The sequence below is a fragment of the Tachysurus fulvidraco genome, chromosome 2, assembly GCF_022655615.1.
Source record: "Tachysurus fulvidraco isolate hzauxx_2018 chromosome 2, HZAU_PFXX_2.0, whole genome shotgun sequence".
Taxonomy (NCBI): Eukaryota; Metazoa; Chordata; class Actinopteri; order Siluriformes; family Bagridae; genus Tachysurus; species Tachysurus fulvidraco.
The window spans coordinates 11,631,446-11,659,021 of record NC_062519.1 but is presented as its reverse complement, the minus strand read 5'-3'; the positions used below and the strand labels follow the sequence as shown (position 1 = coordinate 11,659,021).

At 36.8% G+C, this 27,576-nt stretch overlaps 2 protein-coding genes across 2 annotated transcripts; one reads left to right on the top strand and one right to left on the bottom strand.

Annotated features, from left to right (window-relative positions):
* The first annotated feature begins 1,433 nt into the window (after positions 1 to 1,433).
* Positions 1,434 to 11,428, top strand: nfs1 (NFS1 cysteine desulfurase). The gene is made up of 14 exons (XM_027147178.1): positions 1,434 to 1,579; positions 1,664 to 1,781; positions 5,852 to 5,928; positions 6,112 to 6,228; positions 7,523 to 7,606; positions 7,795 to 7,947; positions 8,058 to 8,151; positions 8,328 to 8,462; positions 8,640 to 8,797; positions 8,881 to 8,986; positions 10,486 to 10,567; positions 10,671 to 10,754; positions 10,837 to 10,926; positions 11,018 to 11,428. The coding sequence occupies exons 2-14, from the start codon at positions 1,670 to 1,672 to the stop codon at positions 11,079 to 11,081; spliced, it is 1,356 nt and encodes a 451-aa protein (XP_027002979.1). The 5' UTR covers positions 1,434 to 1,579; positions 1,664 to 1,669; the 3' UTR covers positions 11,082 to 11,428.
* An 8,588-nt stretch (positions 11,429 to 20,016) lies between these two features.
* On the bottom strand, positions 20,017 to 27,134 carry olfml3b (olfactomedin-like 3b). Its single transcript, XM_027147126.2, has 3 exons — positions 26,940 to 27,134; positions 25,926 to 26,211; positions 20,017 to 23,614 (listed from the first exon to the last, which is right to left on the bottom strand). Exons 1-3 carry the CDS (start codon positions 27,039 to 27,041, stop codon positions 22,830 to 22,832), a joined length of 1,173 nt encoding a protein of 390 aa, XP_027002927.1. The 5' UTR covers positions 27,042 to 27,134; the 3' UTR covers positions 20,017 to 22,829.
* Between the last annotated feature and the right edge of the window lie 442 nt (positions 27,135 to 27,576).

Below are 27,576 nucleotides of genomic sequence, written 5' to 3'. Positions count from 1 at the left end.
TTCTTCAGGAGTAGTGTGAACACTCAAATCTAGCCCAGATCTATTTTTTTTTAAATCAGATTCAGACCACTTCCATATGTGGTCCTGAATCAGACCCAAATCTGTTTTTTTCCAATGTGGCCGCAGTGTGAACAACCAAGGCGGATTTGATGCGACTTTTACGTCAATCTACACCGACATTCATCACAATTATGCGCCGGTGAGTACGCACACAAACGTGACTACAACTACAAAATAGATCAAATAATCAAAAGTTGCACTCGACATCCGAAAATTTTCAAAACACTGCGTCTCGTGCTGCCATTACAACAACATTTAGAAAGAAAAGCGAAAATGCTTACTTCCTCCATAACCTCACCAACTCAACCAGTTCGAAACAGCAAACAGTTCACATTGGTTTCTGATATAGGCCACATTTTAAAAGGTAATGTGAACAGCCAAACAAAAAAAAATCAGATCTGAGCAAAATATCCGAATTGCGCATTAAGACTTACAGTGTAAATGTATTGCGGGACAGGAATAAAGAAACGATTGAACGGCTTTTGGCATATCAACTATCTAACTTTCACATTATGTTCCTCTCAAATTTGTGATTTGCTTCCACCTGCAAATTGCTTTGTGTATCATATTCAATAAACCAATACAATGTAAATGTTTAAAATAACATGTATAGTCACACCATTGTAGCAGTGTTGCATGCAGCATAGGCTAAGGTAAGTAGCGATTGTTCATTTGAAGTTTACTCAAATGGAAGAATTTAAGTAAATAAACTTACACCTACTAGCACTATGCAATATATTTTGAAAAAGTAGATTATCTTAATATCAAAACCTTAAATTTGCTCTGGACTTAATGATAAATACATGTCTGACCTTTTGGAACGAACCAAAAAAAAAACCTAGAAAATCGCATTCATGACAATTTATGGTGATTTTATTTCTTTGCCTACACCGACGCTGATGCATTAAGAGGAGGGGTCCCCTGTACCAAGATGGCGGCTCTATTGACGAATTCGTTCCAATGTACTGCCGTACCCAAGGCGACATCTAGTGTATATATCTATGAGTTGCTGTGACGACTCAAACTAATTCTTCTTCTGTCATTTTTATGGAGGTTGGCAAACCAACTGTAAGGAATATTTTCCGCCACCTACTGGATTTGGAATACGGAGCACATCATGGTTGAAGACGTTGAGGAAGTTTGAAATAATAATAATAATAATAATAATAATAATAATAATAATAATAATAATAATAATAATAATAATAATATTATTGGCTGTGACGTAACACTGAGGGAACACTAAAAGGTAGAATGTTTCGTCATTCGTAATCTTATATTTCCATTACACAAGATTTTACCCCAAAACCAACGTGTTTTGTGTACGCTATTTAAATCCCACCCACATATAAAAAAATTATCAAATCAGAATGTATATGAATAGACAGAACCCGCCCACATCTGTGTTGTGCTGCTCTTCTGTCTCCTATAGCCACTTCCTACTGTACACACTGCTTAAAAGGTCCCTCTACGGTGTGCAGTTATTAAGAGGTTTCCTATTGAATCTACCGCAGTGAAGGTAAAATTATTTATGACTAATTGCATACGATTATTGAAAACCCAATTTCTAAAGCACCTTCTAATCCCAGTTATCATTTCTTAGACCAAGATGATAAGTCAGACTGTTGTGAAGGTGCTTTCGGGCTCTGTACGTGGGATTTCATCTAGCCTTCGAATGAATTCTACACAAACTTCTTTCAGTGCTTCACACAAACACAGAGGTAATGTTAGCTTTTGCTGGGTGTTTCGTCCAATGTATTTTTTGCAATTGTGATTTCCTGTTTCTCTCCATGACGCAGATGTATTTATACAGTGCGTGTTTGCTAACCTTTTGCTAGCTAGTAGCTCTAACATTGGTTGGCTTCCCAAGTTGTTTAACGAACTTGGGCTACTTATGGGGTAGACCGTAAATGTGTGCAACGTTATATCAACGTTACGTAATACAAATTAAACACTACACAGTTTTGTGTGTGTATATATATATATATATGTGCTCAAAAGTTTGCATACCCTGAAATAAATTGATAAACATTGCCATTTATTTGAAAAATGATAATTATTTAAGGATAGTGGTCACGTGAAGTCATTAATTATCACATATAGTTGTTTGACTTCTTTCTAAAATCTAACGATAATTGAAATCACCAAACACAACCCTGATCAAAAGTTTACATATCTTTAAATATGACACAGGCTTAAATGGCTGTTAAAGGGAAGTTTCCAGACATGTGACTCATTGAAATTGTAATTAGTGTCTGTGCATAAATAGTGAGTTTCTCAGCTTATGAGGTGATGTACTGACTTTGCTGGATACTGCACCATGGTGAAGACAAAAGAACTGCCAATGGACCTGTGTAATAAGGTAGAATTTTTAGCAGTAAAAGGATATAAAACACTTGAAAATGCCAATCAGTACTGTACAAACTCCAATAAATAGTTGGAAATTAAGAGGTTCTGTTTATTAGTGATGGCAAAGTGAAGCTTTCTTGAAGCAGTGAAGCTTTCAACCCAATTGTATCGGAAAAAGGTTCATTACTCGAAGCTTTTCAAATCAGAGCTGGATGAGGACCTCTGCTGGTGAAAGCGCTATGACAGAATGTTTCACAACCAAACATGGTATTAATTTTAGAAGCAAAAATTAATGGATTGACAAATTAAGGATAGATTAATAAATAAATGAATAAATAAATATATTAAATACATGACCAAAGCATGTTCCATTGCATATGCATGGTAACTCCAGACAAAAATGTAATAAAGATAACTTTTTGTATGGTCAATGTGGTCATTTGACTGTTTTTAGGGGGGAAAAAAATCAAACTCATGAATTTTGAAGGTACATAAGAACAGACACACTTTTACATGATTATAAAGCTGCCTTACAGACTACTGTACTGTAGGCTACATGGATACTTTGTGCTTAATTATGTTTTACTAACAATCAGCAGTCAGCAATCAGGTGTCCACCTGTTCAGCATGACTATATAGACACACAGACTTATTTGTAAAAAAGATCCATTTGTGAAATGGATATTGTAAGTGTTCTTGAATGAGTGACATGGATGATTTATTATTATAGGCCAGCTGCTGGGAGAAAATCAAACACTGGACCTAAAAACAGATTAAGGATAGACCTTGTCTCAAAAGTATAAAATGTGAAACTTTTAAAAAAGATCATGGTATCATCTTGCATTCCTATATTTTTCAACTTATTACTACTGTCCAATAAATATATATGACAAAATATACGACATGAAATGTTACACTGAATTGTATAATTGCCCAGTGATGAGTGAGATTTAAGTTATAAATTTAAGTTATTGTTTTAAGTCCTACTTCAATGAACGGAAGCAGTTTGTTGCCATGGGTGGATTTAGTTCTGAGGTTAACGTTGTTCAATCTGGGGTGCCTCAGGGATCAATCTTGGGCCCTCTGCTTTATAATATTCATGTTTTGTCTCTTGGCCAGCTTTTGAGATCAATGGGTCTAAAATTTCATTTTTATGCAGATGATACTCAGATCTATATTCATTTTAAACCTAATGAAACTGTGTCTGTTGATTTTTCTTTCTGAATGTATTTCTAAGATGAAAGAATGGATGACAGAAATTTTTCTTTGTCTTAACAGTGAAAAGACTGAGATTATGCTTGTTGGCTCACCCCACCAACTACGCAAAGCTGGGTCAGTCAAGCTAACTCTTGATGGTTTAAATGTGGAGTTTCAAACAAAATTGAGGAATCTAGGGGTAATATTTGATGCCAATTTAACGTTTGAGCCACATATCCAAAATACGGTTAAAACTTTGTTCTTCCATCTCAGAAATATTGCCAGATTGCGTCCAATGCTGTCATTTTCTGTTGCTGAGAGACTGATTTTCTGTTGCCGAGAGACTCTTTTGTGTTTTCCCGTAATGATTACTGCAATGCCTTGTTAGCTGGAGTGTCTAAAGCTACCTTAAACAAATTACAGGTAGTGCAAAGAATACTTACTAGAACTAAGTTAAAAGATCACATTACTCCCGTTTTGGAGTCCTTGCACTGGCTCCCTGTTAGGTTTAGGGTTGATTTTAAGATTCTGATGCTTACCTACAAGGCCTTACACGGGTTAGCGCCTCAATATTTGGCTGATCTTTTAATTCTTTATATTCCATCTCGTGACCTTCGTTCTTCTGAAACTGGTCTTTTAACTGTTCCTTTAACTCGTTTAAAATCGATGGGAGATAGGGCCTTCTCTTCACTAGCTCCAAAACTGTGGAATTCATTACCAACCGAGATTAGGCAAGCAACATCTCTTGGCATTTTTAAATCTCAGCTCAAAACATATTTTTTTTAGGGTAGCTTTTAATTTGACTAATTGTAATTTTACATAATGCTTATTTTATAGTCTATTTTTGTTGCTTTAATTTTAATCTTTATATTATGTGTATATTTTTGTTGTTTTTATTCTGCTTTTGTAAAGCGCTTTGAGATGTTCTTTTAAAGGCGCTATAGAAAATAAAGGTTATTATTATTATTATTATTATTGTAAGTACAGGCTTCACAACAAAACCATATACATATCCACCTTATTGGGCAAGTGTTCCCACATTTCAGAACGCAATCTTTTTCTAACAGGCTCTATTGACAACTCGCAAAAATAAGTTCTCCTAAACTCGCTATACAGTAATAGATTCAGTGTAACGCAATACTCCAATACAACCCACAAGGGCACGCTGCCGCGTGTCACGCACAATTTTAAACCTTTGAATCAGATAAGGAAGCAGTCAATGTGGGCGTGTGTGAAACAAAGCTTTGGACATCATTGGTCACGTGATTTTGCCAGAACGAATCAAGCTTAGATACAAAGCTTCAATGAAAATCGGTTCATTTTTTTTGACACACACCTCGAAGCTTCGGTGTCACTAGTAACATCACTACTGTTTATACTAAGCCACGGTCAGGTAGACCAAGAAAGATTTCCCCAGCTACTGCCTATAAGGAGGTACTTGAACACAAATGACCTACAATATCAAGTTGCCACAGGAAGGCCTGTCTTCAGTTTGCCAGAAAGCACCTAGACAAGCCTCACAGCTTCTGAAACAGAGCCATTTGGAGTGACGAGACCAAAATTGAACTTTATAATCACAACTATAAACACTATGTTTGTAGAGGAGTCAAGAAGGCCTACAGTAAAAAAAAAAAAACACCATCGCCACTGTAATGCATGGTGTGTTAGCTCCAGTGGCATGGGGAAGTTAGTAAAAATTGATGGCAAAATGAATGCAGCATGCTGGCAGAAAACACTGGCAGGAAATTTGCATTCTACTGCAAGAAAGCTGTCCATGGGACACTATAGGCTGTTTCATATGACAATAATACAAAGCACAATGCAAGGTTGACCCTCCAATGGAGCAGAAAAAGGTGAAGGTTCTGGAGTGGCCATCACGTCTCGTGACCTCAATATCATTGAGACACTTTGGGGAGATCTCAAACATATAGGAACTGGCAGCTATACCACATGAGAGAATTAAGGACCTCATTCACAATTATTAGAAAAGACTGTACCATCAATGATTTTAAAGGGGGCAATACACAATATTAATAACTAAAGGTATGCAAACATTTGAACTGGAACACTGGAACTATTTCCTTTTCTTTTTTATGTTTTGCTTGATTGTGCCATTCTGTAATGCCTTACATATTAACTTCCTATAAGAAATATAAAATAAATTTGTTTTAATTTTTCACTCATGCGTTTTATATATGTATATATAAATGCATTAGTTTTACTTTTACTCCCACTGCTCCCACAGAAGGGATCAAACGTAGGGAACTGGAGAAAAATGAAATGCGTCCGCTCTACATGGACTTTCAGGCGACAACACCTATGGGAAGTATTTAATATAATTACCAGAATATATTCTTTAAAAGTATGCATTAGAATGAACTAAAACTTTACAAGAAATATTGAAATTTTGTGGTGAATTACTATCTGCTGTCTGTGGCAAAACATCTGAAAAACATCACAGTAGTTATTGTATATGACCAAAAGTCTTATTGTCTGTCTTTACAGGACCCAAGAGTCTTGGATGCCATGCTCCCCTACCAAATGAACTACTATGGCAATCCACACTCCAGGACTCATGCTTATGGGTGGGAAAGTGAGAGTGCTATGGAAAAAGCAAGAAAAGTACAAAAAGAAATTTTCCTCACTGTTTTATTGAACATGTCTGTGGATAGTTGTGGTACGAAAACAAAAAAAAAAAAACCTGATATAATTGTACATTCAAAATACAGCAAGACGAAATGATTTCTTTGCCAACAGGAAACCAGTTTTTGCAACAGTGTCCTTAGTTAAGAGCAAAGTGCCTTGCTTCGAGGAGTACAACACAATATTCAATCATCTGATTGCAGCCCACATATATATTCTTGTTTTTACTTGTTGCCTAAATGTTTAACATTTCTCTTGCTGCACTGATGGTTTTCTATACTCAGAAATGTTTCTCAACCTTCCTTGAACTAGGGCTTTTCAGATGTTATTGGGAAGCTCCTGGTGCACATTATGAATTTTTGCTGACTCAATTTTGACATGTTATATCTTGTAATCTCTGACCTTGCAGTCAAAAGTACTATACTAATCAAAAAAATCCAGCAGACTCATATGGAAAGCAGACCTTTTATTTGACAGATAAGTTGATGGCTGGATTAATTCCAAGGAAAGGGTTCTTGTTATTACTCAATAATGATCTGGAATAAGTATGTGATTTGAAGCACGTATTTCAGGGAGGAAGATGGAAAAGGACAGTTTTACTTATTTTAACTGCTGAAATATGCAAGTTTAACATCTCAAAACAGCTAAAAGAAAATAAATAAAAAGCACCATATTAATTCAAACATGGTTTGTATGAATGTGACTCCAAAAAAAATTCAAATTGGTAGCACACAGAATCCACCTTTTGATATTCCTAATATTTTTTTTTTTAATAAAAGAATGAAATAATAGGAGTTTTTTCACAGCTCCATTCATAAAGCCACCTCTAGTTTTGGTTAAATAACTCTGGTGAGAGCTTTGGATGAGGTGCATTTAACAGGGAAAGAGAATACTTTACTAGTTAAAAAAAAGGAACATAAAGACTGTAATTATAATTTTCAACAAAAAAAATACTGAAAGCTGAGTGAAAGGCATGGGCAATTAGTCATTTGATAGAGACTGCAGTAATAAATACAGCATCTCATTCTTTTCTGTGGCTTCCCTCATTCAAAAATATTTGTGTCAAAAACATTTTGAAATGTTATGGAAATATGAGAAAACAATTCTAGAAACTTCACATTTAACAGAAATAATATATTGAATGGTAATTGGTGAAATTAATGCTTTTCTTGGCTTCAGTTGGTATGCATCTTTATAATTTGCTATTGCTTATGTAAACCAAATTTTATTGTGTAAATTATTTTATGTTTACTATTGTTTAATTTCCCACCAGCAAGTAGCAGTTCTTGTTGGTGCCGATCCACGAGAAATTGTGTTTACCAGTGGTGCCACAGAGTCTAACAATATGTCCATTAAAGTAAGTGCTTTCATATTTTGTAGCAAGAAGTGTTGCCATACACTGACCATTGATTTAAAATGAGCATAAAATATCATATCCATTATGCATATAATGAACCAGATTTTCTATGACTTTCCAGTAATATTTAGTATCATTTTTGATTCATAATATGCAGAGAAATTTTTAACCTGCTTGTTTGACTTCAGGGTGTGGCTCGTTTTTATAAAGCTAAGAAGAAACACATCATCACCACACAGACAGAACACAAGTGTGTACTAGACTCCTGTCGTGTCCTAGAGGCTGAGGGATTTAAAGTAACCTACTTGCCTGTAAAAAACAATGGCTTGATTGACCTCCAGGTGTGATGCACAGATGAATTTGGATACGTTTGTATCAAGCACATCACTTTTTTTTAATGAAAACATCTTTTATTGGTAAATTTATTGCATTATCCTTTTTTTTCTTTCAGCAATTAGAGGAAACAATATGTACTGATACAAGCTTGGTATCTGTGATGACTGTTAACAATGAGATTGGAGTCAAACAACCAATAAAAGAAATAGGTAATTGCACTTATATTCATATCTGTCAACTCGCATGAAAAAAAAAAGTTTTATTGGATCTCATGGGAGTCCACTTGTTCACAGCTACTGCCAATTACATTACTTGTACATATATAACTCTGAAACTATGCAATCAGTTCATTGCCTTCCTATTTGGCCAATGTTTCTTCACTTAGGTCATATCTGTCGGTCCAAGAATGTGTTCTTCCACACTGATGCAGCCCAGGCGATTGGAAAAATTCCCATCAATGTCTATTCCTTGAACGTGGATTTAATGTCAATTAGTGGGCACAAAATATATGGCCCCAAAGGTAAAATGAGATGTTTCCTTTTTTATGCAATAAAGGTTATTTTTTTTTTATTTAATAAAGATTGGAGAGTAATCTAATTTATAATAGTTAAGAAACTATTCTAAAACTTTTTTATAGTTTTCTGTTTTTCAAAATATAAAAAAAATCCAAATAGTTTTGATTTTTGTAAATTACTAGGTGTTGGTGCTCTGTATGTAAGGAGGAGGCCTAGAGTACGTATTGAGCCGTTACAGAGTGGAGGTGGTCAGGAAAGAGGCCTGCGCTCAGGCACTGTTCCCACTCCCCTGGTTGTGGGTCTTGGCACTGCCTGTGAGATTGCCCAGCAAGAAATGGAGGTAGAATCTAACAGTTACTCCTCAGCAGTATGTTGTGTTAAGTAGACTTGGCATGTACACCTAAAAATCCCTTCTTTTTCCAGTATGACTTTGCCCGAGTTTCCCTGCTTGCTAATCGCCTTGTTCAGAAGATAATATCTGAGATTCCTGATGTTGTGATGAATGGAGACCCTGAACACAGATATCCAGGTTAGACATAAGTATTTGTCAGAGATCAAATCAGCTTCTCACAAAGGTCTGAGCATGGAAACATTGCAGAAATTGCTTTGAAATACAGGTTACAGTAAATTAATTGCATGTACCAACTAGGCAAGCTGAGCAAAAAGGTAGAGATGAATTCAACACAATTCTGAAGTCTGGAAAAAAATAACATTCTGGATAGGAAATATAGCTCTTCTAGATAGGAAATGTTATCATAAACCAATTATTTAGAAAATGTACCTTTTCTTACTATTTTCACACAAGAGGCTGACATGCCTTGATTATAATTGTTTATACATGTGGCCAAAAAAATGTTTGTTGTGTAATGGAGGATTATTGAATTAGTAGAACTTAACTTGAATGTGAACTATAATAATTATGCAACTGCAACACATCCCAACTGCTCATAATTGAAACCATGGGGTCTTTCACAGATATTTTGTCCAAGTTAATCCTTGATGACTTGCATATGCATACAACATTCTAAAAATTCTAGTAATATAATCTAATTATAGTCACATCAACATATCACTGTCAGTTTTAATCAATTTTGGTTTGTTACTGCTACTTCAGGGTGCATTGTGATGGTAATTCCAATGCTACAAGTTAAAAATTCTTCAATAAAAGTGCCTAGGTGCTGATGCACCTTATTCTTGTAAAATCATCTTTTTAAAATCAGGTGAGGTTATGTAATGTTCTAGATTGGATGCATAACCAGTATGTGGCCCATAATATTTTGACACAGAAGGGCCAGTAATGCCCCCTTTCCACCAGAAAGAACCGGGTGCTGGTTCAGAGCTAGAGCTGGTGCTGGTTCAAAGTTGGTTCCACTGGTGAGCCCTTTAAGAACTGGTTTGCCTTTCCATGGGCTAGAGAGCCATGACAGTGCCAAGTCTTACGCCACTGTATACGTCTCATTTTTCTCAGCAACGTTAGCGGCGCAGCGGCAAACACATCATCAGTGGTGGATGTTGCTTTACTGTTAATGCTCATGGCTTTGCAAACCTACATTGGCATCTAAACGTGGCAAATCCATTGTGTATGTGCAGTTCGATGTAATTTGTATAAACGGAGGTTGCATTCGAGAATAACGGAAAGTACATAGCATTATTTGATCGTTACAAGTGACCCCAGCCCCTGATGCAAGCGGTTCTTAAGTCTAGACCAGCAACATTTTGGTGCTACATAAGAACCACTTTTCCTGGTTCAGAGCCGGTGCTTTGGGTGTCGAAAAAGAAAGAACTGATTTTAAATTAGGCTCTGGCTCCGAACCAGCACTCAAACTGCCTTGGTGGAAAAGGGACATCTCTAGATTTAAATATAAGGAAATGAAAGCTGAAATTTCATCTGTCTCATACTCCTCCTTATATCATAAAGTGATGTCAAAACAAAATAATTGGCCTTGTCATTCAAAAACATTTGGAGGAGACTATATATTTTCTGCTGCATATTATTTTGATGTGTGACACTTTTCCCTCACCCTTTAGGATGTGTCAATTTATCATTTGCCTATGTTGAGGGAGAAAGTCTACTGATGGCCTTAAAAGATGTTGCACTTTCTTCTGGGAGGTCAGTTATTACTCAGATAATGATGAAAATCTTAAAATAGAGTTGCGTGTTACTTTGTCTTTTAGAAGTTGTGATTTGTAACTAAGTAGTTTCTTGTTTGCAGTGCATGCACTTCTGCTTCTTTAGAACCTTCCTACGTACTGAGAGCAATAGGAACAGATGAGGATCTTGCCCATTCCTCAATCCGGTAGGCATTAGGTTTGAAGTTTTTAATATGATAATTAGTGTCCACATAGCTTAGGATAACTGCAGTTTTCATCTCTGCGCAGGTTTGGAATTGGGCGCTTTACTACAGAGGAGGAAGTAGACTACACAGCAAAAAAGTGCATTCAACAGGTTCAGCGTCTACGGGAGATGAGGTAATTTTACCTTTACATTTTCTTATTGGGTGAAATTTAATAATAATGCTTGTAGCAGTTGTAGTTGATGCTTGTGGTTTTTATTTTATAGTCCTCTGTGGGAGATGGTGCAGGAGGGCATTGATCTGAAAAGTATCAAATGGACACAACACTGAGGAGCCTGACAGGATGAAATGATTGCTGAATAAATTATCTCAATTTTCAAGAAAAAAATGATAATTGATCAAGTTATGAGAGACGTCCTAGGTAAACTATTCAAACTAAATATTTACACTTCAGACTTCTTCAGTGTTTTTGAGTAGAGGTTCAACAGGAAATTCTACTTGGAATTTGTTTTATCAGTATAGAATTGGGTAATGTGAGTGTTTTTGTTATGTAGGTGTTTTCATGTTTTTTTTTTCTCAGTACACTATTGTATGTTTGGCTTTGCCTATCCTCCATTTGTATTCTCTACCATGTCACCTGTTATAGATTTGTTGTTCAAAATAAATTACATTTTTTATGTCTGGGTATTTTTTTTTAATTATCATGTCAGTCACCTTATCTGAATCCAGTTGATCTTGCTTTTCACTTGCCGAAAGTGAAACGGCCAAAGAACTAGCAGGAAGTGAAGGACACCTGCAATACTGGCAGGCCTGGCAGAACATCACCTTGGGAAGAATCCCAGCACTTGGAAATGTCCAAGGGTTCCAAACAATGACTAACAAAAATGACAATTCAACAGTGGTCAAGATCAGGTCTATAACAGCTACTTTAAAAGATTTAGGTACATAGCCAGCACTTAATTTGATTCTTCTTCTTTTTTTTTCTTTAGAAGCAACTGTTTTTTTTTTTTGTTTGTTTGTTTTTATATATAAAGAAGCTTGTACAGGTGCATCACAATAAATTAGAATGTTGCGGAAAAGTTACATTTATATCAGTAATTAAACTCAAATAGTGAAGCTTGTATATTTTATAAATTCAGTACACACAGACTGAAGTGTGGCTTTTGTTCTTTTAATGGTGATGATTTTGGCTTACATTTAACAAAAACCCACCAATCTCAACAAATTAGAATATTTCATAAGACAAAAAACACTATTTAGTGAATTGTTGGCCTTCTGGAAAGAATGTTCATTTACTATATGTACTCAATTCTTGGTAGGGGTTCTATTTGTTTTACTGTCTCAATTGGGCATGGCATGGAGGTGATAAGTCTGTGGCACTGCTGAGGTGGTATGGAAGCCCAGGTTTCTTTGACAGTGGCATTCAGCTCATCTGCATGTTTTGGTTTCTTGTTTCTCATTTTCCTCTTGACAATACCCTAGAGATTCTCTATGGCAGTGGTCCCCAACCTTTTTTTCGCTGCAGACCAGTCAATGTTAAAATGAATTAAAATTAATAATTTTTATTTCATTCTATTTAAACATGCCTTTTTAACTCACTACAATGCTAAATCAATGAGAACCCTGAGCTTGTTTCTTTGCAACGAGACGGTTCCATCTGGGGTAATAGGAGACAATGACACCCGAAGTGTGTTGCTTATGTCCAGTTTATTCCGTTGTTTTGTTTTGGTTGCCGTCACTGCAGAAAACCCCGCTTCACACAGATAGCATGTCGGAAATGGCAATAGGGATTTAAGTGCTGTGGTGACAATCTCAGGGTATTCCGCCATGACTTTAATCCAGAACACCGGCAGAGTTTCTAACTTTCTAACAATGTCTGTTTCGTACTCATTTTTGCTAATTTATGGGTTAAATTTGAGCAAACAGAATATACACGTACACCAAGCAATGTTAAACAGTGAGTGATACACACCTTCTCTCCACCAAAGCTACAACGCCACTGCCGCTTGCAACCGCTCAGCTCAAGACTTAACCCCGGCCCGATATCATGATATTTTGCGCATGCGCGGTATTGGTGCAGCTTTAGGTGACGTCTCTCAGCTCCCGGTTAACCTCTCGTCCATGGAAAGTTGCACAAACCCGAGAGAAATACACAACAGTAAATAAAATGGAAATAATTTATGTTCCTTGGGCGGCCCGGTACCATTTGGTCCACGGACCGGTACCGGTCCGCGGCCTGGGGGTTGGGGACCACTGCTTTATGGGGTTCAGGCAGTGCCGATCCTGACCTCCCTGGGGCCCTAAGCAAAATTCTGAGAGAGAGAGAGAGAGAGAGAGAGAGTGAGTGAGAGAGTTTTCACACATACTGGTGGTATACAGTGATCTGGTGTTTGTTTTCACTTTGGTCCAAATGCCAGGGCTTCATGTTTCCATGACGACTGACCAGAAAAGATGCACGTGACGTCATGTTTCACGCTCTAGCTTACATTGTAACCGGCGCTACTTCTCTCTCCATTTATAACTATGGACGAGTCACTCAGGTCCTGTGCTACTCCACAGCGGCGGCGACCCGCTGGACTAAAGTATTAATAAAAAGGAGCTAGCATCGCCCTTGCTTCGCTTCATATTGTCATATTGTTCATATTGTCGCGCTGTAAAATGAGGCAGGGGGAGGCGGGGCTTTGTGTAATTTGCGGGGCCCTACGCAACTTGCGTAGTGAGCGAATAGGGCCGATCGGCTCTGGGTTCAGGTCTGGTGAGTTTGAGATGGGACACCTAGAGTTTTCGTTTACAGAACAGTTTAAATGAGTTAGTTTAATCAACTCTAAATTCACTGACTCTGAGTTGAGCGTGTGCACCACAACTATAAAAAGCCATTATCAGTGTAGATATGAGTCACCATGGCAATAGCGTCAACAGCAAGCACATGGAGAATTTGAAAACGTATTTTTTTAAAAAAAAAAGCAACAAAAAAAAAGAACAGAGGCTTGGGAGAAAATAGCTGCTCGAGTCAATGCATAAGTTTACAGTTTAATTACTTTTATACAGTGTTTGGTGTAATTAATTAGTAAGTAATATAAATACTCTAATTAGACTATAAAACAATTCTGTATAAAACAATAGTGGATTTAACATAAAATTTTAAAAGGTACATTTTTAATGTAGCCTTCTCCCTGTACTTACACACTTTGTTCAATTCAAGGATAATTTATGCAATTGTATATTGTTTATTTCAAAGCATTAGAAGTGCAGTTTCTTGTCTCTCCTTATTGTTCAAGTGGTTGATCTTGATTTGGGATTTAGAAAGTAATTAATAAGTAAATAGACCAAATTAGTAAGTAGACCGATACTTTCTAGAGATTAATTACATAAATCTTATTAGACTTGTTGAAGATTTATTAATTTGTAGTAATTAAGGACTATTTTAGAGTAAATTCCAGACTGTTAATAATATGAGGTGAACTAGAAGAACAGTATTTTATTAAACCTATTAATTTATAATCAATCCTGCAGGCATTAAAAGAACATGGCAGCAGCTTAAAATGAAATATAAAAACATAATTCAATCAGGTAAGCCTTGAGCATATCATAGGTGTAGGGTACCTGGTTTTACAAACATTTGACATATTAAATTGTGTCAAATACTATATAGCATTCTCCACCCGGGCTCTCATCCTGCAGTGTGACACATTGAAGCGCTGCTGGGGGCCTGGTTCAGGTTGTGGATAAGGGGTAATAAGATTGAATAAGATAATAACAGAGCTACAAAGAAATTCCCCTGTAAGTGTGTAGTTCATTAATTGAAATATGTGTATAGGACATACATTTACTTACCCCTTTCCAGTCTGTTGCTCAGGGTTGACTCCCGATACATTCTTGGATCATGAACAGAGCCGGGCCACTTGGCCTCCACATTTGCGATTATATGTGCAGCATCACATATGATCTTGACAGTGCAAAGAATGAGACATGTACAGTATTGTGATGTAGTCTTTGACCATTCGAAAAAATAGGCTTTCAGTGTACCTGCACATTAATACTGTGGATGGACCTCCTGTTGACATAATCCACTTCATTTTCAGAAAGTGCAATGATCAGAATATGTGTGCCATCAATGCATCCAACCACATTCTGAAATCCTAAAGTGAATTCTAATTATTAGGTTACTTCCAGGGGTCGCAGCATGATATTCTAAACTGAATGTCATTTATCAGGTTAGCCTCAGTTAAAATGATTTATACACCACTGACCTGCAATCCTGTAAAACTCCTCCTCTCACTGGTTTGTGCCCAGGAAACTACACCGCTCAAATAAAAATGCATAGGGATATGAGCAGAGCCGATCCTGATGTCCCAGGGGCCCTAAGCAAAATTCTGCTAAGGGGCCCTCCTACCTGACCCGTGAGCCATGTAAACCATTTGCCACACATTCACACTTGACAGCATCTCCTCTACTAACAAATTTCAGCATAGCACCTGTAAGTTATAGATAACTACTATTATTCATTTTATAAGCTGCATTAGGCCCCACTCAAACTGCCTCCCTCAGATTCCTTTTTATCCATTTTCAAATATAAAATAATATTTATAATATGACTTGGCTCTTGCAATATTCAACTAGTGAATATGCAATAGCAGATATCAGAAATTATTTTTGCTATTGTAAAATGTAATTCCTGATATCAAAAATATGGTTACTACTAGAAATCACACTCTTAATATTTACATTTTAAGTATTGAAAACTGAATACTTGATATCAAAAATCCATATCATGTGAATGTATAAAAGCTAAAATGCTTGCCATACCGTATCACTGTGTTTTATAGTATGCATGAGAGCAATACTTGATCCCTGCTAGTTATTATTTACTGAGGGATGTGCATTCATATTGACCTGCCATTTTGCCCATTCCAATGTAAATCCATTGGTTTCCATATTGCATTAATGTTGTTGTAACCTTGAGAGACTATAAACATTGTCATTTAGGACACTTTTTGTACTTGTCCCCACTTTTTTTCACTTTTCATGGCCAGATGGATATTGTCATCTACACAGCAGGGGTGATTCTAGGGTTTAGGGGTGCTTTAGGGGTGCTGAGCTCATTTTCGGGGTTGCTAAAGCTAAGGATATGATCAAAAGGCACACCGAGGCATGTCATTTTAAATGTCATTATTATTATTATTATTATTATTATTGTTATTGTTATTATTATTATTATTATTATTGGGCTTTTAACTTTTTATTAAATGACAAATTCCTTTCACAAGATCATTATGGACTGTCCCTAGTCTCTCACCTGATTCTGTCTTTTTTCTTTTAAAGAACTGTCGTATGTCCATTGCTCACTGGCAGGCCACACACACACACACACACACACACACACACACACACACACACACACACACACACACACACACACACACACACAGAGAGAGAGAGAGAGAGAGAGAGAGAGAGAGAGAGAGAGAGAGAGAGAGAGAGAGAGAGAGAGAGAGAGAGAGAGAGAGATGCTAGGAGTTCATGAGTTAAGCTTGGTTCAGGTTAAATCCTCTGTGTGTCAGGAATGAATAATTAATTTTACTCTGGTCCAAACGGCAGGGCTTTGTGTTTCCATGACGACTGACCAAAAAAGACGCAAGTGACGTCATGTTTACACGACTCCCGATTGTTAAAATGAGTGTCAAATTAACGATAAACTTTACCTACATAGGTACGCAGTTTATTTGTTGCGCTGCTGTTTTTGTTTCAGCAGTTAATAAACAGAACTGCATGCGTCTTGCGGAAGAACATTGTAACCGGCGCTACTTCTCTCTCCGTTTATGACTATGGACGAGTCATTCAGGTCCCGTGCTACTCCACAGCGGCGGCGACCCGCTGGACTAAAATATTAATAAAAATTGTAGAGGTGCTGAGTTTTTTTTCAGCCTCGCCCATGCTACACAGTAAACATTAACACGTGTTGTAAAATGAGGCAGGGGAGGCGGGGCCTTGCGTAATTTGCGGGGCCCTACGCAACTTGCGTAGTGTGCGTATAGGGCCGATAGGCTCTGGATATGACGACAAATCCACTCTGGGCCTCAAAATCTTCTCCCGATGTAAATGTAACTCCCTACGAATTAATACAGCCTCTTCATTAACAGGATAATCCATAAAAGGACATGCCATTTCATTCCCTTTGATGTTCTCTGTGTAACTGAAATGTGTGCATGAATGAGGTGTTTAAACACCGCTTCCTCTTTAAAAAAAGGGGAGGAGACCGAAGAAAACCTGCTCCCGACCAAGTTAGGTTCACAGAGTAAGTTTCTATGGTAACCGACTCTAGTATAAGTTAACTCTCTTTCATAATCTCTCTTGACTTAACCTGCTTTCTCGGGTTTAACATACCTCTCATTCTGAAATGGAAAACCCAGAGTTTCCTTCATTTCAGGGTTAACATACTCAGAGTTTTCACATAACCTCCTTTCTGAAACAGGACCCTGGTCATTTAAACAACTCTTGGTGCTTTTGACAGTGTGGGCATGTGCCAAATCCTGCTGGAAACTGAAATCAGCATCTTTAAAAAAGAAGCTGGCCAGCAGAAGGAAGCACTGGACACTGGAATCCACTAGACTTCAAGCAACATGGGCTATGAGCTTCTCCACCCTTCCTCCAGACTCTAAGACCTTGGTTTCCATATGAAATACAAAACTTGCTCTCATCTGAAAAGAGGACTTAGCCCAGGTAAGATGCCTCTGATGTCCGTGGTTCCGGATTGGCTTAAGAAGCGGTATACAACAACTGTAGCCAAATTCCTTGACATGTCTGTGTGTGGTGGCTCTTGATACCTTGACCTCAGCATCAGTCCATTCCTTGTGAAGTTCACCCAAGTTCTTGAATCTATTTTGCTTGACAACACTCTCAAGGCTGTGGTTCTCTCGGTTGGTTGTGCATCTTTTTTTTTTCACACTTTTTCCTTTCCACTTTTTCCTCTCTGTGAACTTGTCTTCCCCATGATTGTATAGCCTAGTGAACCAAATTGAGAGACAATTTTGATGGCCCAGGTAAACTTTGCAGGTGTTTTGAGTTGATTAGCTGATTGTCACCATATTCTAATTTTTTAAGATAGTGACTTTTTTGGTTTTTGTTAAATGTGAGCCAAAAATCATCACAATTAAAAGTACTAGCGACTTAACCTACTTCTGTCTGTGTGTACTGAATTTATATAATACATGAGTTTCACTGTTTTAGTTGAATTACTAAAATAAATATTACTATAAATATTACTAAAATTTATTGAGATGCAGCTGTATGTATTATGGGATCTATTGATAGTAGAAAAAAAGTTGTTGATTTTAGAAATTAGTGTAATTAAATCTGTCTCTTAAAGGTGCATGAATATATATATAGTGATATTGTCTACAGGATTAGATATCAAATAATCTCATTAAATTGGTAGTTTGGATTTTTTTGTCTGATAATCTCAATTTTAGCTATTTTTTTCTCTAATTATTTTTCATCTCTCCCCCTTAGTATGCCTTAGTTTTCAATTATTTTTTTATTTTTTTTATTTTTTAGGTACCGTATAGTACTTTGTCATATTTGAATGTTTTTATTTTTTCAGTCAGTAGCTATAAAATACAACAGGGTGGGTGGAGGCCTGGCTCAAGTCACCTTACCCTCAGCTAGATTTGTAGTTTTAATTTATCACTAGATGATTGGTACTTTGTGTCTGGCTACAATGCCTTGGAGTTCTGTGATGTGATGGAATTCTAGAACCTGTTTGAATAAAGCCTTGTGCAGCATATTTGTTTACCCTTTCATGTTGTTTACCTTCAATTAGTGTTTTTTATCCCTCCAAACCACCGAGGAGCATTATGCTTAGCATTTAGCTAAAACTAGAATGCCCTCTTGTTTTTCACTAAGTGGAGCACACAATTTGACAGTTTTCATGTATTCCACTTAATATGCCCTAGTTTTCAATGATTTTTTTTAAGTACAGTATAGTACTTTGTCATATTTCAATGTTTTAAATTTCAATCAGTAGCTATAAAATACAACAGGGTGGGTAGTGGCCTGGTTCAAGTCACCTTAACCTCAGCTAGATTTGTAGTTTTCATTTACCACTAGGCTTAGATATGAACAGGCTCTGTTTGACTGGCTACAATGCCTTGAAGGTCTGTGATGCAGTAGAGTTCTAATGTCCTGTGATGCAGTGGCCTTCTGTTTTGTTCTGTTCCCTATGATGCTATGGTCTTGTGTATAATTCGGTTCCCTGTCATGTTCATTCATTCATTTTCTACCACTTTATCCGAACTTCTCGGGTCACGGGGAGCCTGTGCCTATCTCAGGCGTCATCCGGCATCAAGGCAGGATAGACCCTGGACGGAGTGCCAACCCATCGCAGGGCACGCACACACACACTCTCATTCACTCACGCATTCACACACTACGGACAATTTTCCAGAGATGCCAATTAACCTACCATGCATGTCTTTGGACTGGGGGAGGAAACCAGAGTACCCGGAGGAAACCCCCGAAGCACGGGGAGAACATGCAAACTCCGCACACACAAGGCGGAGGCGGGAATCGAACCCCGACCCTGGAGGTGTGAGGCGAACGTGCTACCCACTAAGCCACCGTGCCCCCTCCCTGTCATGTTGTTCACCTTCAATTTGTGTTTTTTTCCCTCTGAACCACTTAGGAGCATTTAGCTCAGCATTTAACCTAGCATTTAGTCAAATTAGAATGCAGAGCACAGAATTTGACAGTTTTTTCTCTTCCACTTAGCATGACATAGTTTTCAGTAGCTATAAAATACAACAGGGTTGGTGGAGGCCTGGTTCAAGTCACCTTACTTTCAGCTAGATTTGCAGCTTACCTCACCCTATATAGTATTTCCCACAAACTCTAAAAGATTTGAAAAATTAAATTAATGTAGATTTACCAAACAAATCATTTAAATGCACCTCTATGCAATTTATCTGTACAGCTGTATCATGTCTTAGTGAGGCATTGCATTATTAAATTCAACAGTATATATATTCTATATTTAATAACATATAGTATACTATAAGCAAACATTATCTGAATGGGAATCAATAACCAAGTAAATGAATGTCCAACAATACACTGTTCTCCTTTTTCTACCTAGGTTTTCTACCTAAAAGGGTTTTGCAGGACAAATTACTTTTATTAAATGCAGGAACCTCAAACCCACAGACATAACTGGTTCCACAGGTACATCTTTTTTTTTTCCCCAAAGAAACAGACCATACCAACACATAGCTTATGAAAGATATGTAACACTTTTTATTGGCAGATCGATATGTGAAAATATCACTGATTTGTGAATTAAAGTGACAGAAAAAAGAAAACCAGATAAAGAAGAACACACACTCTCAATTAAGCAATTACAGAAAACATAGATCAAGTCAGCTTACATATATCAGCTGTGGGCTATGATTTTTGACATATTATTTTGCATTATACAGTATTATATTATTTAACATTAAGTTTAACATTATATTACCAGATAAATTCTGGTATATTCTCAGTTATTGACAAGGCCATTTATTTGAAAACACTTTTATTATTATCACATATACATTGGGGGTGTTGATGTTAAAGCAGAGGGTCAACCATGGTACAGTTAGGAGACTCGGTCTCCTTATGCTGTCTGAATGAAAGTCCAATTTTTTAGTTTTGAAGGTTTTGGCTAAATCTGAGTAGATAATAATATGTCCTAAATGTTCTATAGGCTTCAAAATTCATTCTGCTGGTTTTTGCAGTACATCACATCAGTAAATATGAAGAAACAAGTTCCACTGGCAGTCATGCATGACCAATGGGGAGCATAAGTGAAGTGCTGTAATTCCTACACAATTTCTATGATTTGGAGTTGATTTACACCAATACAAGATTTGAAGGTATTTACATTTATTTTATCTTATTTTTTGGTTTTTATTGCTCTAGAAAGCTAAGTTGCTTTAGAATTGCTATGGGCTAAAAAGGTAAGATAATCTGGCAAACAATGCCACCTTTAATTCATTATAGATATTTCACATTGGCTGCTATTAATGGATTATGTTTATGATGTGAAAATAGTAGTCATAATCTTGAAAAAAATACATACATTTTTTGTTTACTCTCAGAAATTCTCATTTTCATTTATGGCATTTGGCAGACAAATTTGGGAGACCAATTCTTGTAATTTATTATTGTAAAAAGAGTACAATTTCACATTTGTTTCTCTGGTTTCCTCATGCCAGTTGAGTGTGTGAATGAGTATGGACTGATAATGTATTCCTGCAACACCCATTGTTACAAGGATATCTTTCAGATCCACTGCATCCTTGCCCAGGATAAACCAAGATATTGAAAGTAAATTAAATAAATTGGATTTCTAATGTGTATATTAATATTTGAAAACTTAAACATAATTTTATAATATCCCCCTGCTGTATATTTTGCACATTATTTTTTATTAATATTGTTAGGTAGTATATTTTCCTTTTTTTTTAAAAAAAAAAAAAGAATGGTCTTTCTGTTTGGTAAACACTGGGATATATTTTTCTATTCCTCTCCAGGTCTGACTATTTTTCTTTAAGTTTGAAGTTTTGTCATACTATTATTGATAAGTATCAAGATCAGTTAAAGTGCCTTGTTTGTATTAGGTCATTAAGCTTTAAGAGTGCCATTTGTGTAAATGAACTAGGCCAGGGGTCGGCAACCTTAAACACTCAAAGAGCCATTTGGACCCGTTTCCCACAGAAAAAACCCCACAGGGAGCCACAAAACCCTTTTGACATCTAAAATGAAGATAACACTGCATATATTGTTTTTTACCTTTATGGAAAGTATAGAAAAAAACTGTAGTGTATTGGATTTATGAAATCAATGAACTGCTACCGAGTAAACACAATTTTATTTCTGCAGGCAGGCAAAAATATTTTGAACAGTTTGAACTAACCTTAACAAAAAAGACGCTGTGTTGAAGGTTACTTTCAAATCAAATGTTCAATGTCTAATTGAGTCCTCTGTCGAACAGTTTGAACTAACCTTAACAAAAAAGATGCTGTGTTGAAGGTTACTTTCAAATAAAATGTTCAATGTCTAATTGAGACAAAAAATCCAAACTATTCATGACTAAAATATTTATTTTCCAAATCTACAGGGAGCCGCAGCAGAAGGATGAAAGAGCCACTTGCGGCTCTGGAGCCACGGGTTGCCGACCCCTGAACTAGGCCAATGAGGATGCTGTTAATCTAGTTGAGTAAATAAAAATAACTACGTTTGACAAAACTGTTGAAATGTTTATGCCACTTTATAATACGTTGTAAAACATAGCTTGAACATTACATTTTCCTATTACCCAGAACCCAGAGAGGATACAAACTATTACACTTATCAGTATTAACTATGACTGGAATCCTTTGCTATAGTAAAAAAAAATTTTATGTAGAGAATATTGAATATTTTATATTGAAAATTGTATTTGAATGTATAGTTCTGAATTATACAATATTTGTATTTAATAATTGTGATTAAATTGATTGATTTAATTGGTTTTATTTTGTGTTTTGTTTTTCAGAATGTAGTCAAAAATACTAAAATATTTTAGTTTTAGCAATAAGATTCAAAAAAATGTTTTTTGTCCTATTTCAATTTCAGTTTAATGTATCAACAATCAGTTGATTACAACAAGAAAAAGAAAGGAAAAGTTAAACATAATATAAGTATATTGATTAAGCATTTGCAAATTATTGTATAGGTATTTCATTTTGAAGATCTGAAGTTTGGTATCCAGTACAGTATTACCAGGCTTTATCCATAAACATATTCCTAGTCCCATATAAAATACATTTTGTAATACTTATTGACCCTGGCAAACCATCACCTAATAGTTATAAATGTGAAAAATTGCTATCGCAAAGGCTTTTTGGTAGAAAATTAAAATGATCTGGTTCCTTGATTAAGTAAGGTACATGATTATATAAATGATAAGTCCTAAAAATGATCCAACATAAATGTGCATCAAACCAGGGTTTACACGACTTACCAGATTTTGTTTAAGAAGGTTGCAAGCCATTTCAATACGGTCTACACCTCCAGTTTTTTTTTCATTTGCAACTTGTAAAGAATCTGGTACCCATCGTCCCAAGCATAGACTAGTTGTTCCATAGGACTGTATTTGAGGCTTGAATGAGTGCCGTAGCGCTTTGGAAAATACACTGTAGGAGCATCATCATTGGTTACCATATCACTCACATCAAAAACACACTGGATACGGGAGCGGCTGGGAAGCTTGGAGTTGTAGATTACATAGACAGTGCCACACACTACAAAAGCTCCTTCTGCATTTTCCCTTGGGCAAGGTGTATCCCACATCTGCTCAATGGCCAGAGTGTTTGAATCAACCTTGGCTAATGACACGTGTTTCTCGTTATTTTTTGTGGCGTAAATGGCCCACAAACCTTCTTCATCTATAGCCAAATCAACGTAGGTTTCAGAATTAAGACTGTAGACTGGAAGCTGGTCTTTGGCTGGGAAGACAGAACTGTCAACCACAGAACCTTTCTGTAGGTCGAACTTCACCAACCTTATCTCATCACTCACCTTTACAAAATATAGGTGATTTTTGTACACAGCATGACCCATACCTTGCCAGGAGGAGGGAAGTTTGACAGCTTTGCCTGCTGTGATGCCTAAGGAGGAGGTGAAGTCACGCACAGAACTGAACTCATAAAGTGTATCCTCCCTAGTCCCATTAAAGAGGTACACTTTTCCAATGGAGACACCCATGTCTTTAGTCCACATGCCTTTAACACCACCAACCCTTTTGAGAATCTTCATGCCCTTTATGCTTGACACCATGTCACTGCAATCTTTGAAGAAAGTAAAGATTACATAATAGATTATATGTCAGTTAATATAAGGAATATAAAAAATAGAATAGTTGACGGCATCACAGATTTCTAATCAAGACTGCATATTTTTAAAAAGATATATCCATCTAGACTTACATATTCCTGATAATAATATAAACATTAAGTGGATCTAATGCAAATTCCTTTGTATTCTAACACACACAACAGTCATAACATTTAAATCACTGAAAGGTGAAGTGAAGCAAATGAACTGTCAGGTCTCAAATGATGGTGAGATGTGGGGATATGGAAGCCAAGTGTTTAAGGTGTTGGACTACTGACTGGTAGATCATTGATTTGAATCCCAGGGCCACCAAGCTGCCACAGCTGGGCACCTTTGCAAGGTCCTTAAAACTCAGCTCTGCTGTATAAATAAGTTTAATGTATGTCTGGATAAGCGTGTCTGCTAAATGCCGTAAATGTAAAATGTTGTGTGTATTGCAGGAAAAATGAGCAAGCAATAGGATCTAACTGAAGGTCATTTTGTGATGGTTAGACAACTGGGTTAAGGCTGCCCAGAGTTGGCGGATACACCCGCGGCATTCAAATCCGGTGTGTGGGAACATTTTGGATTTCATGTTACTTACGATGACAAGGGAAATAAAACAGTAGATAGAACTGCGTCTGTGTGCAAGCATTGTGCAAAATGCATTCAATATGCTAACAACAACACTTCTAATATGACAGTTGTGTTAAGATGGTTAAACTTATGCTTGACTTTATGATTATGGCCTTTGCTATTGTTATAGGCTCATTATATTATGTTATTTGTGTGCTAAAAAGGCACAAGTTCCTGTAGAGATAACAATACAAATTCTCCTTTTTTTTTGCCAAATAAACGAAACGCATGTCATCATCAATGTCTGCCCTCTTGCTGTATCAAAATCTCACCTAGCTTTTACTCAGAGATGGTTCCAATAATGTGCTTAAAGTCAAGTCAAAATTCAGTTAGTGCATGATTACATTACAAAATGTTAATACTGTATCCTAAATTGTGGATAATTAAGCTAATAAGCTATATATCAAATGCTGAAGGAAATTTCTGGAGTGTTAAAGATTAAAAGAAAAAATAACAACAAGAACCGTACAGAACCGAAACCCGTGACCCTAAAACCGTGATGTTCAGATGAAGTGAACTGTGGGTTTTGTGAACCGTGCCATCCCTACTATACACTAACCAGCCATAACATAAAACCAACCTGCCTAATATTGTTTAGGTTCCTCTTGTGCAGCCAAAACAGCTCTTAACAATTGCTGATCCAATACCACAGAAGAGCTGTAGAAGAACTGTAAAACAAACTGCTGAAAATGTCAATGCCGGAGGTTTGGTCAAGTTTCTGCTGTCTATTGAGAGGAGGCATGTGGAACTAGCCGGTAATGAACAATGGCACTTTACTTATTTGTGTCTCTTTTTGCTGTCAGTACTGTAGTTTGTCTCTCAACTTGCAAGAGGAATGGCAGAGTGGGTCCCTGGATGAAGCTGTGCAGCTGTTGGAGCATAACTTTTCTGTGATCACTGTTCCAGGTGCCTTTCATTTTTCTTGCTCTGTCCCTCTCTTAATCTCACCTACTAACTGGGAAATGTGTGAATGGTAAACGTGAGATTTGCAAAAAGGTATGTTCACAAATATCTATGGGTAATAGTCATTATTAAATTCCAGGGCAGAGGCTGAATTAGCCAAGGTTTCAGGCATTATTGAGGAAAAGGTTTGTGGACGGATCCACGCCAGTGAGGCATGACAGTCAGAGATGGTTGGTGCCAGGGCCATCAACACCTTTGCTAGAGTACACAGTGGGTGGGAAAGGCTCTGTATTTTCTAAATAACTACATTGAGTACTAAATGCAATAATACAGTGGTATGTTTATTAAAAATAGAAAGAATTGTAAAGATTCTAAAGAAATATAAAATATTCAGGCTTCTGTGTGTAATGTGTGCTGTTTAACTTCAGGGATGGTGTGCTTTTTAAAAAGGGCTTTATGCCCCATGCTTTTCTGCCCTGGAATATTCTTTTTATAATAATGTCTGGATAATTAATAATGTCCTATTTAACATTATTTTGACATAATTTTAAATTGTGGGCAACATGAAAATAAGGATTGAAAACAAAACATACACAATTTGGGTATGCAAGGGACATGAAAATTACGTGGTGATTTTTCAATTCAGCAGCCTAAAACGAATAATGATACACCCGTTCTCAACTTTTTCATACTGAATGTATTTAAGTGTAAAATCACTGTTCAATTTATGAAACATTGTGCCTATACCTGTGAGCTTAGCATATTTGGACTTGTTCCTCTCCTTGGCCACAATCACCTGCTGCTCCACCAGCTTGTCATCTACATCTACGCAGGGCTGTGCTCCATTCTGTGTCTCAAGATAATCCATCTCACGTTCCACCCGATCAACACGGACACCCACTGCATCAAGCTCACTCTTCAGTGCCTCCTTGTTCTTGTCCAGGCCCTCAAGCTGAGCTACAATCTGCTGCTTAAGCTCACGCAGCTCTGAAGTGTAGCGGCTTGTCTGCTCATGCCACAAGGAAATACGATCCTTACAATAAGAAAAAGGAGAGAAGTCACACAAATTTAAACTTGTTGTGATTTTTTACATGATTTATAAACGAGTACAAATTATATAAATTAACCACCAAAATTAAAATAAAAATTTTGAGAACAATCATACGCAATACTCATATTTGTTTTTGTACAATAAACATATAGGATCTAAGGATTCATAATCTATCCTACAACTTAATACCTTTAATATTGGCTACATAACATTTTGCTAAAAAAGATACTTATTTCATATAATTTGCTAGAAAACAACAAGTTGCTGGAAAAAACAATTTGAATATTTGTTACATAAATGAACAGTAAACAAAAAAAAGGGGTGAGTATACAGACAGTTTCTTTAAGGAGACCTAAGAGACTGAAGGAAAGGGAGGGAGAGGGAGGGAGGGAGGGAGTGAGAGAATGGGAGGGAGAATGGAAAGATATGTGGACTTAGGGAAAAGCAGAAAAAGATGGAGAATATGAAATTCTATAATAAGTGTCCCTTCATCTGTGTGAGTTTAGTTACAGTATACTTATTATCACTGCAAAACACTTTTTAGAATTGAACTAATTAACATAGGTGTTCAAATGTTCAGTTTGTAGTCACAAAGACATGCATTCAAAGGGAAATGCATTTGAGGGTCCATCTGATTCCAGTTAAAGCCAACCTCTTTGGATTTCTGGATGTGCTGGTGTGACTGGGAGCACAGACAACTTTAAGCTTACCTCAATTGCAAGCAGTCTCCTCTCTAAGTATTCCATTAAGGCCTGTTGTTGTGCTGCAACTATTCCACCAAGTAAAACAATGAAAAACTGAAGAACTCTCATGTTAAAAAAAGGTCGCTGTGCTAGTCCGCTGTGTGTGAGACGTAAGTACCCGGAGAGGGAGGAAGCTCATACTTTGTGCTTATTTCAACTGGAATGTTTTGACAAGCCAAATAGGAGGAGCCTGTAACATCTGGAACTACCATAGCTTTTCTTTTCTTAACCTTTCTTCATTCTCCATTTCTGTAATCGTCAGTGACAAAACTAATACTATATATAGAAGTTACAATAGTTTTTTTAATTTTTGACTCATTTCAGTAAAAATAAAAGCATGAAAAACAATTTAAACCATGTTTTGCTGCAGAGAGAACGCTTTTTAGAAAGATCCTTATCCTTATGTAACTTTTCTAAATATCAATATGGGGGGGCACGGTGGCTTAGTGGTTTAGCACTTTGCCTCACACCTCCAGGGTTGGGGGTCCAATTCCTGCCTCCGCCTTGTGTGTGTGGAGTTTGCATGTTCTCCCCGTGCCTCAGGAGTTTCCTCCGGGTACTACGGTTTCCTCCCCCGGTCCAAAGACATGCATGATTGGTTGAT

Coding starts and splice junctions, on each gene's coding strand:
- nfs1 (XM_027147178.1), top strand. CDS start 1,670: ATGATAAGTCAGACTGTTGTGAAGGTGCTTTCGGGCTCTGTACGTGGG. Junction 5,929..6,111: donor TTCAGGCGACAACACCTATG/GGAAGTATTTAA, acceptor CTGTCTTTACAG/GACCCAAGAGTCTTGGATGC. Junction 10,927..11,017: donor CAGCGTCTACGGGAGATGAG/GTAATTTTACCT, acceptor TTTATTTTATAG/TCCTCTGTGGGAGATGGTGC.
- olfml3b (XM_027147126.2), bottom strand. CDS start 27,041: ATGAGAGTTCTTCAGTTTTTCATTGTTTTACTTGGTGGAATAGTTGCA. Junction 26,212..26,939: donor GGAGACTGCTTGCAATTGAG/GTAAGCTTAAAG, acceptor TCTTATTGTAAG/GATCGTATTTCCTTGTGGCA. Junction 23,615..25,925: donor CAAATATGCTAAGCTCACAG/GTATAGGCACAA, acceptor CTTTCTTCAAAG/ATTGCAGTGACATGGTGTCA.